The sequence below is a fragment of the Watersipora subatra genome, chromosome 9 (genome assembly GCF_963576615.1).
Source record: "Watersipora subatra chromosome 9, tzWatSuba1.1, whole genome shotgun sequence".
Taxonomy (NCBI): Eukaryota; Metazoa; Bryozoa; class Gymnolaemata; order Cheilostomatida; family Watersiporidae; genus Watersipora; species Watersipora subatra.
The window spans coordinates 62,766,940-62,781,631 of NC_088716.1; the positions used below are offsets into that span (position 1 = coordinate 62,766,940).

At 36.8% G+C, this 14,692-nt stretch overlaps 1 protein-coding gene across 1 annotated transcript; it reads right to left on the reverse strand.

Annotated features, from left to right (window-relative positions):
- Window positions 1-4,405: 4,405 nt before the first annotated feature.
- LOC137403527 (cytochrome P450 2B19-like) lies at window positions 4,406-13,620 on the reverse strand. The gene is made up of 10 exons (XM_068089466.1): window positions 13,436-13,620; window positions 11,341-11,565; window positions 9,749-9,904; window positions 8,461-8,538; window positions 7,438-7,676; window positions 6,781-6,967; window positions 6,548-6,691; window positions 6,155-6,304; window positions 5,266-5,412; window positions 4,406-4,949 (listed from the first exon to the last, which is right to left on the reverse strand). The coding sequence occupies exons 1-10, from the start codon at window positions 13,593-13,595 to the stop codon at window positions 4,768-4,770; spliced, it is 1,668 nt and encodes a 555-aa protein (XP_067945567.1). The 5' UTR covers window positions 13,596-13,620; the 3' UTR covers window positions 4,406-4,767.
- Between the last annotated feature and the right edge of the window lie 1,072 nt (window positions 13,621-14,692).

Below are 14,692 nucleotides of genomic sequence, written 5' to 3' on the forward strand. Positions count from 1 at the left end.
AACCTGAATCAAGACCACTGTGTATAAGAGACGATGACACAGGGCAATTGACAGGTCCGTATTCCCTGGGGCGGCTGGCCGGCTGAGCCCCCCAACTTTTTAGGAATTTTTGGCGGCTACGTACGGTCAAACTAGGATAACTCGCCCTCGGATAAAATGTAAAATTTTATCACGGACACTTGGTTAACGCGAACGGATTTGTTTGGTCCGTTACCACGCAATGATAAATTGCTTTAGATAACTCGACCTCAACATCATTAACCGTTTTTATCGCTGTAGAGTATCACTTTATCCCAAGCCATATAGATAAACGTCAACTTTTAATAGTTATTGGGCGTCATTATTATCATCATCGGCAAAATATTATTGTTAACGACTTTTATAAAGGTTTGCAAAAGGTCAAATTTTAACAAACATCCGCTTGGCAATAGCCCCACGAAAGCGTAGAAACCTTAGGATGAACTCAAAATAAAATCGGGAAAATTGATCTTTGTTGAAATGCTTAGAAGAAAAAGATGTATTTATTCTGAGCGTTTCAACTGCGGTCAAGTTTAGCCTATTTTAATCTGAAAACGTCCTGGCAGTCACATCACCTAAAACAAACAAATCTCAAATAATAGAAAAAATGTTTATACTTTCCGATAAAAACTTTTAAAACTTTACATGAGATGCTCGGTTGAGGCCCTACATAAAAGAAACTGTTGAGGGGGGCTGACCACCGCCCCGCTAAACCCCCAGATGCTCATAACTAGTCGCCTAACATTGGCCGCCCCAACTTACTTAGCCGCCCCAACTTGCAACCAGGGAATACAGGCCTGGCAATTGATGAACATGAGGAAACATAACTCCTTTGATGGTTGAGTCTGAGAAATGCACATAAAAATACACAATCTTTACAACATGTTTGTATTGTAAGGAGCTCCATGTATGTATTGTAAGGATCTACATGTATGTATTGTAAGGAGCTACATGTATGTATTGTAAAGAGCTACATGTATGTATTGCACGGAGCTACATGTATGTATTGTAAGGAACTACATGTATGTATTGTAAGGAGCTACATGTATGTATTGTAAGGAGCTACATGTATGTATTGTAAGGAGCTACATGTATATATTGTAAAGAGCTCCATGTATGTATTGTAAGGAGCTACATGTATATATTGTAAGGAACTACATGTATGTATTGTAAGGAACTACATGTATGTATTGTAAGGAACTACATGTATGTATTGTAAGGAGCTACATGTATATATTGTAAGGAACTACATGTATGTATTGTAAGGAACTACATGTATGTATTGTAAGGAGCTCCATGTATGTATTGTAAGGAGCTACATGTATATATTGTAAGGAGCTCCATGTATGTATTGTAGGGAACTACATGTATGTATTGTAAGGAGCTACATGTATGTATTGTAAGGAGCTACATGTATGTATTGTAAGGAACTACATGTATATATTGTAAGGAACTACATGTATGTATTGTAAGGAACTACATGTATATATTGTAAGGAACTACATGTATGTATTGTAAGGAGCTCCATGTATGTATTGTAAGGAGCTACATGTATATATTGTAAGGAACTACATGTATATATTGTAAGGAACTACATGTATATATTGTAAGGAACTACATGTATATATTGTAAGGAACTACATGTATGTATTGTAAGGAACTACACGTATATATTGTAAGGAACTACACATATGTATTGTAAGAAACTACACGTATGTATTGCAAAGTACTACTTGAACTACAAAAAACTGTGGCAGCGTTTTGGTTAGTAGTTTCCAAAGCCACATTTAAACTTCCAATTTAAATATGGCATCATATTTTGCCCTTCTTGATGACATGGTTTAAGAATGTGCTCACTGATTCGGTACTTCTTTGCTGAAGGCGTAACACGTTCTCTACAAAGGTGGGAACACTTATCAGTCGACTGCCATCTGATCAGCTAATGCGCTCGTGTAACGACAGTCAGAAACGGCAGACTTGGTAAATGCTAACATGACTAGGTTAAATTAATGGCAAAAACACAATGGCAAAGCGCTGCAGCTTATTTATGCTGTATACCTGTAACTGTACCTGTAACTGTACCTGTAACTGTACCTGTAACTGTACCTGTAACTGTACCTGTAACTGTACCTGTAACTGTACCTGTAACTGTACCTGTAACTGTACCTGTAACTGTACCTGTAACTGTACCTGTAACTGTACCTGTAACTGTACCTGTAACTGTACCTGTAACTGTACCTGTAACTGTACCTGTAACTGCAAAAACAACCTTCAAAGTTTGAGGTGAGGCTTATGCATTGTGGCAGCTTATACTAGGATTTACGTTATATGTGCGTGCATGAGTGAGTGAGTGAGTGGGTGAGTGAGGGTGTAGGTGTGGGTGTGTTTGCGCTTGTGTATGTGTTTGCGCTTGTGTGTGTGTGTTTGCGCTTATGTGTGTGTGTGTGCGTGCGTGCGTGTGTGTGTGTTTGCGCTTGTGTGTGTGTGCGTGCGTGCATGCGTGCGTGTGTGTGTGTGTTTGCGCTTGCGTGTGTGTGTGTGTTTGCGCTTGTGTGTGTTTGCGCTTGTGTGTGTGTGTGCACGCTTGTGCGAGTGTTTGCGCTTGTGTGTGTTTGCGCTTACAAGTGTGTGTGTGTGCGCGCGCGTGCGTGTGTGTGTGCGTGTGTGCACGTGCGTGTGCATACATGCACGCGTGCGTGTGTGTGTACATGCGTGTGTATGCATGTGTCTGTGTGTATGCATATACGTGACATAAATATAAACTACCAGGGTTAAAAAAATATTTTTTCTTTTTGTCCATTTGGTTTCTTTTTTATTTTCTTCTCATTTCTCTTTCCTTCTCTATTTTGCACCTTGGTTCCCAGCTAACATTAAATAGCTTTCCACATCAATGATTTCATCATGTCTATGTCTATTTTTATTTGTAAGATTTCAGCTATCTTTATTTAGAATTAATGCACCTTTGTAGTCGCAATTTCTTAGTCCTAAACATTCATTAGCAGTTATGATTCCTCTTATTATTAGTACTATTATTCTGTCTGGTTCTCTTATAGTCTTATGCATGGAGCTGCTGGTCACATTCTCTTGCTGCACAAAGAGAATACCTGCCAAATAAAATAGTTGATTATAGATTGACTGACGTCTATTGTTATCATATGAGATCAACAAAAGTTGATGATGGCTGCCGAAACCGGCTGCTGAGACATGGCATTGCCATGTTTAACAGTTGATTCTACTCTTTAAAGCTTGGAGGCTGAGCCTATTAGAAAAGCTGCCTTAGATATGCGATGAAGGAATCTGTGAGATGAATTACCTTGACCTGGGTGATAAGCCTTTCAAAGAGCTGAGGCTAATGCTCCTATTGCTCTTGTCTATTTAATAAGCGCATATAAGTTGTAAAATTAACCCAATGAGGTCTACTAGTCTAGTAGGTCTAATCCTTTCCTCTAGTAGGTCTGTTCCTTTTCTCTAGTAGGTCTATTCCTTTCCTCTAGTAGGTCTGTTCCTTTCCTTTCAACTAGTTAGCTTTTGTGATAGCCTGATTTATAGATTCACATGTTTGCAGTTTTATAGATTCACATGTTTACAGTTTTATAGATTCACATGTTTACAGTTTTATAGATTCACATGTTTACAGTTTTATAGATTCACATGTTTACAGTTTTATAGATTCGCATGTTTACAGTTTTATAGATTCACATGTTTACAATTTTATAGATTCACATGTTTACAATTTTATAGATTCACATGTTTACAATTTTATAGATTCACATGTTTACAATTTTATAGATTCACATGTTTACAATTTTATAGATTCACATGTTTACAATTTTATAGATTCACATGTTTACAATTTTATAGATTCACATGTTTACAATTTTATAGATTCACATGTTTACAATTTTATAGTTTCGCATGCTTACAATTTTATAGATTCACATTTTTACAATTTTATAGATTCACATGTTTACAATTTTATAGTTTTACATGTTTGCAGTTTTATAGATTCACGTGTTTGCAATTTTATACTTCACATGTTTGCAAGGTCATAGTTTTATACGTTTGCAGACTTATATGTTTTACATAGTGTGAGTTGTTTCAGAATTTTCCTCTGACTTTAAACTGTGACATCTGATATTTTAGCTGCCAACTGTAAGGTTAAGTCAACAAGTGGTCATAGTTTTACTCAAAGCATCCAATCGTCACCAAATCTAAGAAGAGTTATCCACCCAATCGTTGTGGATCTCTCATGACAATACATTTTGACATGAAACATTATATTTTGTAGTTCCATTATTTACAAAAGTATTGGTGTTTGTGAACACTATTATAACTGTATGGCGTATGCGTTTGTCATGGCATTGAGAACACAACTACACTGATGAGGTCGTCTCACAATACTGTTATTTTACAAGCTTCTCTGTCAATATTGCTCAACATTCACTACATATATATACAATATAACTGACCGAAAATGACTAATTATTACATTATAAAATATAAAAGATTATAAAATATAAAAGATACATTTTTGTACAAAGAGATCAAAACTAGGAGACACTCCTACAGCAAGTATTGTAAGTATAATTCAATACTTACCTACAGTAAGTATTGAAATGCCATGCACCTCAGGATCTAGGATAAGCTTCTTTTTTGATAAAAATATGTCGCATTTCTATTTTGCACAAGAAAGTAAAATTTTCTGCATGCCCAAGGGTAGACAACTTCCTGTAAACTCATCACCAGTCATTAGTTCAATGGCTGAAATGATAGTTTGAATCTTTCAGCTGGGATCCAGACAAACCAACGCTTGCCTTCCTCGCTAGGCCTGTGCTGTTGACCCAGATCTACTTGATATTTCTGCAGAGTTCCAACGAGCAGTATAAACAGTTCTGTTCTGGCGAGAGGCTCTCCTAGACATGTCCTCCTTCCTGTCAATATATCAATATGCTTTGATATATGAACTCCCTTTTTCGTAATAGTCTAGTGGTATAGAAGATGTCTGCGAACAACGGGTCAAGGTTCAATTTCCAAAAAAAGCTGAATTCAGATGTTTCCAGCCAAGATCACAGAGCCATTGATTGTTCAAACATGTTTTTTAAAAACACGCACAGCTTCTGCTAGTAGTAAGCTAAGCAGACGATCTACGAGGGAGTGCTCGCACTTTTTACTCTTAAAGTGACAAGCATGACTTCCAGAAGACAATTTCATTGTCTCTGGCTTTATTAGTGATATGTACAAGTTTACCTGAGCTGAATGCTGTAAAATATTTCGGATCAGGTTTTGCAAATTTTCCATTTGTGTCGAGGAATCGTTCTGGTTTGAAAGTATCAGGATCAGGATAGACACTTGGATCATGCAACGGTCCCCACACATTGCCATATACGGGAGTATCTGCAATTAAACAGGACAGTTCTACATATTGTTAGTCGACCACAACAGGGAACTGAGAGTCTATCAACGACCTTCAGATAAGTTGGATTCCAAGAGAGTTTGTAAGGTCAACCGATAAGGAGCATCTCAGATGTCTGAATAGGCCACCGTTCATGAAACTTGTTTGATTGAAAAAAGTCAATACATCAGAAGATTGATAAAAGTAGACCCATAGAAAAATCGAAAAAGTTATGTCGACACAATTAAGTTGATACAACTTGAAAAATCAATCTTGTCAAGGAAAGTCAGCTCTGAAAGATCAACCCAATCATGCCAATGAGAAGCCCATTGTATTCTAAAACAATATATAGCAAGAAATATGTCAAGGTCTTGTCGTCTATTACAGCTACCGACCTTGACACCTATCAAATAAATAGAATGAAAAAGTCGCCTAGTGAAGTGCATAAAACAATTTCAGTTTTTTCAAAGCTCGCTGTTTTATTTTTATAAGATTGAGAAAATGCTGGTCATGGTAGTGACTCAATGTAGGTAACCAGCAGGTAACCAGCAGGTAACCAGCGGGTTTACGAAATTGCAGTAAAATTATTTTTGTCATTTTATGAGTAGACTTGTTTAGGAAATGATTAGATGTAAGAATAGACAACGATGTAACAATAGATGTAACAATAGATGTAATAATATGTAAGCCTAATTAGTGCAGCTATGATTTCGTGCTCCCTGCATGTCTTGAAACTTTACTTACCCTTTGGAATTGTCTTTCCTTGAATTTCAACATCATCTGAGGCTACATGCAGGAGGGTACTCAGAGCTATGCCAATTCTTAAGAGTTCCGTCATGACTGCCATGGTATAGTGCATCGAGTTCCTGTCAGCGTATGTCACTTTTCTCTCTCCTACAAAAGAGAACTAAACTGATGTGCTTTTGAGCTGTTGCAAAGATGTGATCAAAGCACATGTAATTTATTAACTTGTTATAACTTACTCTGGCTTAATTCTATAGAAAGATAAATCAGATTAGTTAGTGAGATTTATATACACCCGAAGACATTTAACAGTCTGTTTATGAGTATGCATGCCAGATTGTTTTAACGGATTTTAGAATTGATAAAAATTCCAGCTAGCCAGCTTGGACAAACCTATGTGGTCTCTGATTTCTTCTCGAATTTTCTCTTGTATCTCCGGGTAAAGGACCATGTATAGAAATGCCCAATATAGCTGACTGCTCGTAGTGTCTGTGCCAGCGAGGTAGAGTGACATCACAGATGTCTTCAGGTTCAGATCTGTAAAACGCGACAAAAACTTTCATAAAGGAACTTTGTTGTTTTTCACTCTTTTTTATTTGTTCTTTGCTGGTTTTGCCGTGGCTTACCATGGAACTGAGTATAAGGATCCGCCTCTCTCTTGCTCATCTCTACAAGATAGTGCTCGATGTAATCCTTTGGATTTTCCATATCGCCACTCTTTTTATGCCCCTCAATCTGCTGCTCAGCAAACTTCAAACCAGCCGCATGTTTCCGCTCTGCTGCTCTGTATCCTGATGGATCCAGCGGAGCGTACTATAAAATCAGCATAGAATTCCGGTGTCAGTGCATAAACTGAGCCTACTTGATAGTAACTTCTGTCTAGTAAAGAAGTTATTTTAATCTCTACAAATGTCAGGCTAAAGTTTTCTAAAGTAGTGAACTCAGACATTTATAATAATTGACATTTATAATAAGAATAGAGCCCATATCAGCTGACACAAGTATTGATTTTGTAATTTCAGACAAATAAAGTTAAGCCATATTTGACCTTGACCTTTGCTTCATCTACTTGGTTGATAGTTACAGAGTGTCAAATACTCTTTCTTATGCATAAATCGGTAAAAAAATTCATCCAAGCATTATTGACAAAGCAGAAAAAAGTGATATAAAAAGTTCATATCAAAAGGAGTGGGTTGGCGGACAAGGAAATTAATTATGCAACAAAGTATGGCAAAGTTCCTTCAAATTCCTTTTTAATTTTGCTAGGAAGCAAAGGCACCCACCCGGATGGCTGGCATAAACTTGGTCTTTTCGTAGACATCTCGAAACTCTGTGATCTGTAAGTTGGATAGCTGCTCTGGTGAGTAGTCAAATCGGTTGCCAAAGATAATAGAAGTAATAACGTTTGAGACCGTCTGAGTCAGCTGCTCTTTGATGTCAAAAGGTTTTCCTTTTTTTTCTTCAAGGACATGCAGGAAGTGTTTCAGTTCATCCTGTATGATGCTCTCAAGAACGCTGTTTTCTGCCAACCAGACATTGACTTGTAAATGCTGTGCCAACGAAATTACAAGCTGACCATCGGGAATGAACATCCTGTTCTATTTATGTAGCCGAAAGTATTGTAGTCTTCAGGCAAACATTGAGAAATAGGTCACAAGTATTTTTCTTGTAAATTAAAATGTATTTACACCGGTGCCAAGACAATAATAGTTTCTCTAAAATATTTACATTGGAGTCTTGAGGCTTGAATAGCATATTTAGCCCTTTTTAATCTGTTTGCCAAAATCAGCAGTTGAAGGGTAAAGCAGAAAACATTATTATACTTGATACGGTCATTGCTACCTAAGCATATTTGTAATAGAGCAGCATATTTGTAATAGAGCAGCATATTTGTAATAGAGCAGCATATTTGTAATAGAGCAGCATATTTGTAATAGAGCGCCATTTTGCATTTTTCTCCGTCAAGGTTATTTGCTCATAGCTTAATATATCAGCTAAAGTTTGAGTCTGTACCTATAAACAGCAAGCTTAGTGAACAAAATTATAGGTTGGTATAGCTTTTCAAATAGATCCATGAAATAGTTTTATTTTATATACATGTAATACATTTAGTTTTATGTTCATACCTAAAATTTTATTTTATCATCAATTTTTTTGATGAAATATTTTGCTTTTTAGCTTGTTTTTAATTAAATACAACTTGTGACTAAAAATAATCAGAGCAATTTATAATTGCTTCAGGTGTATTATATATATTATATTATTATATATTGCTGCCGTTGATGAGAAAGACGATGAAAACTTACTGTGGTGTCGGAAAACTCCAAGAGCATGCTTCCTCAAGTCCTTCCACCTTCCGTTCTTCTCGTGTACTAATCCATATCCTGTGGTCATTACAATAGCCTGGGTTTAATTCATGTACTCTCAATTCATTCACTCCCTCCTCTGCTACTTCAAATTATTGCAACATAAGGAAAGTTTGAAGATATTGCTGTCAATTTTTATTAGAGAGGGAGAGAGAGTGAGAAAGAGAGGGAAAGAGAGAGAGGGAGAGAGAAAGAGGGGAGAGAGAGGAGAGAGAGAGGGAATGAGAGAGGGAACGAGAGAGGGAGAGAGAGGGAGAGAGAGGGGAGAGAGAGGGAACGGGAGAGGGAGAGGGAGAGATGAAGGAAAAGAGATGGAGAGAGAGAGGGAGAGAGAGGGAGAGAGAGAGAGGGAGAGAGGGAGAGGGAGAGAGGGAGAGGGAGAGAGAGAAAGAGAGAGAGAAAGAGAGTGGGAGAGGGAGAGAGGGAGAGAGGGAGAGAGGGAGAGAGGGAGAGAGGGAGAGAGGGAGAGAGGGAGAGAGGGAGAGAGGGAGAGAGGGAGAGAGAAGGGAGAGAGAGAGGGATTTCTCAAAGTTTTCTCTCCTTCTCTCTCCCTCTCTTTCTCCCTCTCTCTTTCTCTCCCTCTCTCTCCCTCTCTCTCTCTCCCTCTCCCTCTCTCTCCCTCTCTCTCTCCCTCTCTCTCTCCCTCTTTCTCCCTCTCTCTCCCTCTCTCTCCCTCTCTCTCCCTCTCTCTCCCTCTCCTCCCTAAAAATAAAATAGTCACTCTCAGTAGTACTATTGTTCAATAAAAAATCACCCAAAGTCCATTCTGGTATAGATATATAGATAATCTAGAGAAACCTTCGTGGCTGTAATGCGTTTGATACGATTGGTCATTGCTAAAAAGAGTTGGGATGAAAAATAAAAATTTTGCAAACTACGAACAGAGTTGTAAACAGGTTTTTCACTGGCTCAATGAATACAGATAATTCTTTCCTTTTGTTTAAGTAAAGATACGATAGACTAATTAATTAACAGCGCACCAATCAGATACAGCTCTTGACCATACGCAGATGCTGTGCGCAGCTGCATCACGCGGCTCATTGTATCCAAAGAGTTACATGAATTACCATAAATGGGACAGTTGAAACAAATTTATTTTTATCGTTACTTTTCCCTTTTTATCAGTTGAAATATTATTTTTATAATATTGTTCGCAAATCAATTTGCTCTCATCCGGAAGCTGTAAACATTTACTAAAGAAACAAGCTGACACTCATAGTAGCCTTACCTCCTGTGGCTGGGTTCAGCATGAAAGCAGGGCGGTCACTAAAGACTTTAGCATTCTTGACAAAGGCCTCGTGTATTGCCTCAGCGCTATTCAGCACGACGATTTTTCCAACATTCACATCGAGAGTGACAACGTCTCCAAAGTCTTTGCTAAGATCTGGTAAAAGTAATTTTAATGAGATATTCTTGAAGGCTCGCTGTTCTATATACCAATGTTATATTGTTAATGAAAGTACAGTGGACCCTCTATGTACAGTGAACCCTTTATGTACAGTAGACCCTCGCCATACGATTTTAATTCATTACAACGTTGGCATCGTAAGGCGAAAATTTCGTATAGAGGGGTATCAAAATCCATAGTCAATATCTAATGCCAACACCCCCTGGTAAAAGTCACCAAAATTTTATATACATGTATATATTGAAAATTAGTAACAAAATAATATGCTAATCTGAGTAACTATAGCTAGTTACAGTAACATTAGTGTATTTAGTGGTTATGGTCTGCTATAAAATATAACGTTAAAATGCAATATGTGCAATACGTACCGTAGAAAGTTTTTACTTTCGAGGCAGACGTATAAAATAAACATTGAATCTAACTTAAATGAATTTAGTTTACTAAACACTTACTTAACGCTAAGTTTTAGTAAGTATGAATAACTATTTTACTGAACTTCAACCATTTTATCGCTGAAATTTTATCACCTGTCTGTTTTTGATTTCGTTTTCACAATAACGAATAACCCTGAACTGAGCGAAAACGAGCATTGTATCTCTTTCATTCAGATTGTTAAAGGGATTTCGGCAAATAGCATATCACCATACATGTATCTGCTATTTCGACGTAATCAGCACACCAACTGCCAAATTTGAACTTTGAGAGAAATTTTTGTTGATTTCGCATGCGGAAAAATATTTCATATGGAGAGGGCGAAAAATCAGCAAGTTATACATTGCAGGGCGAAAAAATCGTATAACAGGGTCATCGTAACCCCAGGGTGCACTGTACTGTCAAACGTCTCTTCTCTAGATAAAAAGAGAATGGAATATACCTGTTAACTCTGATTATAACAATAGCTTGTAGCTGGCCCTAGTTTAACCTGACTATAAAATTCCATTGACTGATGACGCAAGGCCACTTAATGGTTTTTTGATAGACAGCGAGAGTTCGTTGCCTACCCAATGCTTCCGTCTAGGTCTAGTTTTCATTGTTCCCATCTCCGTGTTGAGACTAGACTATCAGATAGGGCTTATTATTTATTCTTAAAATATCTAATGACAGTTACAGCTTTTGGACAATTGTCTCCTCATGTAATCATAATAAAAAATTTGAAACAATGCCTATTGTTATAAGGGCAACCTATGACAGCATGGCAGCATGGCAGCATGGCAGCATGGCAGCATGACAGCATGGCAGCATGGCAGCATGGCAGCATGACAGCATGGCAGCATGACAGCATGACAGCATGACAGCATGGCAGCATGGCAGCATGGCAGCATGGCAACATGGCAGCATGGCAGCATGGCAGAATGACAGAATGACAGCATGACAGCGTGCAAAAACAGAGCTAAAGGAACTAACAAGCTCACCATAGATGCGTTTGAAGACATTACTGGAGGAATAAAACCAGTGACTGTGTCCCAAGAAAGGAAGAGGGAGGGGTCCTGGAGGATAGCCCTTTCTGTTCCAGACAGGCCATTTGTGGAGAGTGTAGAGTATGACTACTATGGTGAGAAGGGTAAATGTTGTCATTGTGACCTGCTGTGCAAGACATTGGAATAGTTCACCAAAGAGACGGCTTTCTGCCATTAGCCCTGCAATACCGAATATACAAATCCTTTTTTAAATTATGAGTAAACGGAATAAATTAAATACAGTCACCCAAAAGATTTTAGCCACTGAAATAAATTATAGTGTATATACCTGCTATAGTTTAACGACAGCTTGTATAGGCAAACAACGTACTGATTACCAAGATAGATATATAGGTTCATGTATACGGTATATATATGAAATACATACATATGGTATATATATATATATATGTTAACCCGCTATTTAGGTAACAAGTGGCACCACTTGTCACTTGTCACTACTTGTCACCTGTCACCACTTGTCACCTGCAGAATGCGAAACAGATTTGCTCCAGATTTTTTCCTCTTACTCATCACTATTTTACTCCATTACCATTCCTTTTTTCGTGTAAAGTTCTGTTTAGTTAGAAGTTTAGTAATATGAACTGTGTATAAATATATATTTGTATATATACATAGTATAGTATCAAATATAAAGAGTGGTTAGGTTTTAGTCAATTCAATACAATTTTGTGTAAAAAATACCAACTAGCTAGGCTGTGCAGAAGAGAAGGTGAGGTCAGAAGACACCGTGGAAGGTATTGAACCGCCAGAAGAATATCATATGGTTTCACGGCAACAACGACAAAAACAACAAAAATGGCAAAACCGACGGCAACAATCAGAACGCTACTGTCAGAGCAAACGATGATAATATTTTTGTTTTAAAACTGTTAGTTTTGTTGCTGCATGTATTATAACTATGGCTTGTTTATCTCACTTGTTTTTGAATATATATTTGTAGCATTTGATAGATTATTACAATTATAAAACTTACAAATTTGTATATTTATAGCATATTATTTGATAGCATGATTGCAGTAATCTAAACCCAGTTTACAATGGATCGACTTACGTAACTCCTGTTTTACTGTACATAAAAAGCCAGTTTCGCTGCAAACTGTAGCAAACATATCAATGAGTGCAATGAGCTTTTATGCAACCTTGTTAAATATAGTTATATATATAGTTAAATATAATTATAGAATAAAAATAAGCTTTCAAATCTAAAATGAAATAAAAACTTAAAAGATCCAACAATTTGCAAAGCAGGTTATAATATCATTGTTGGTTACGTGCGAGCAATAGATATCAACTGGTAAAGACATGTATCAGCTCTGTGCATATTTATTTAAAAAATTAACAAGTTGGAGGTAAGTTAGCAAATTTCTTGCCTCCAAAAGAGTTAACATCGCACCGCCAGAAAGAAAGTGCAAAATATAGGTGACATTCAATTCGCCCAAAGAAAGGTTAAGTTTATTTTCTCCACATCTTGACGAAGTGTTTGAAAAATACAAAGCCACCCTTTATTTGAATGTCACCTCTAATAAAGTGCCACTCTAAAGAAAGGGTTAAAAAATAGAGCGTCATGGGGTTCAATTAAAGGTTTTACTGTATATATATATTTATACATAGTATACATATTGACTATATATAGTCAGTATGTATACTATATATGCAGTCTATATGTAAACTACATATATAGTATACATACTGACTATATATAGTATACATATATATGTATGTAGAACTTTATTGGCAATAATTTCATTTCACAAATAGAAATGTTTTTCAAATTAGGTCATACAACAATAGTAAAACAAAAAAAAGGGAAAAAAGCAACAGTTAGCCATTAAAATTGAATAAATAGTCTGACAGTGTTTAAAATGCCTTTCTCTGCTAAGAGAACGGATATTTGGTGGAACATACTGACTATATATAGTATACATACTGACTATATATAGTACATATACGGACTATATATAATATATTTTGATGGAAATAATAAAAACCTAAGTGAGCAAGATGAAACACAGAATTAGCTACTTACCGCTGGTCAAGGCAGCAGCGCTCATGTCATCGGCAGCCCTCTTATCATCAGTAATCTCAGTGACTTGACTAGCTTGCTCAGATGAAATATCAAATTCACCAACCTCTAGAATCGCTCGACTTGCATTGATCAAACCGAGCATTCCATTAGGTATTTCCATCTCTTCTCCGCTAGCTGTCTCGCTAACCTCAAGCACCTGGAAGGTAATGACACAGAAATCTTATCCCGTCTTTAAATACTGTCATAAGGCATGCCCAGGCACTCCTAATCAAAGATCAGACACGGCTGCCACTTTTGTTATTTGAAGGTCTAAAGTTAGTTTACACGATTCTTCTGTTCACACACCTCTAGCGACACTCGGAAGTGCTGATAATCGGCTAGACAGGGGTGGGCAAAAAGTCACCTGCTCTGCCACTCTGCCTTAATATTAGCTATTATATAACTGCAAGCAGGCATCAGTTACAGCTTTATTCATTCCGAGTGTTCGATTACCGCTGACCCTTGATATTTTATAGCTTTTTTAGGTGTTGCCAAAGAATCTCATTCCCAACTGTCTTGAGATTTAATTCTAGAAATTGGGAGCTTATAGTGTTACGAGTTAGAGAGAACATGAAAATATGAATGAGAAACGCTGCATTGAGTAATTCATTATCAGAAACTGTTTGCATACTCGCAAGCCTGCTTGAATACGTTTTTAAAATTACATTCAAATCAAATTGTAACTTTCAACAGGTACACTTTCTTTCAGAAAGCAAGTCCTAAAAGAAGCATGACAATGGCACAGTGGTTTCAGTGTGGATGTCTTTGATGTAATTGGTAGTAACTTTTTCTTGAAACAATTTATAATCACTATATATATAAAATGCTTGAACTGGAGCAGTGACGCAGCTCAATGACATTACTAAAAACTTTTGCTCCAAAATGTTAGAATGTGCACAGAATAGACAAATATGTTATAATATACACAGAACAGACAAAGATGTTAGAATGTGCACAGAATAGACAAATATGTTAGAATTTACACAGAATAGACAGATATGTTAGAATGTATACAGAATAGACAAATATGTTAGAATGTGTACAGAATAGACAAATATATCAGAATGTGAACAAAATAAACAAATATGTTAGAATGTATACAGAATAGACAAATATGTTAGAATGTGAACAGAATAGACAAATATGTTAGAATGTGCATAGAATAGACAAATATGTTAGAACGTGTACAGAATAGACAAATATGTTAGAACATGCTCA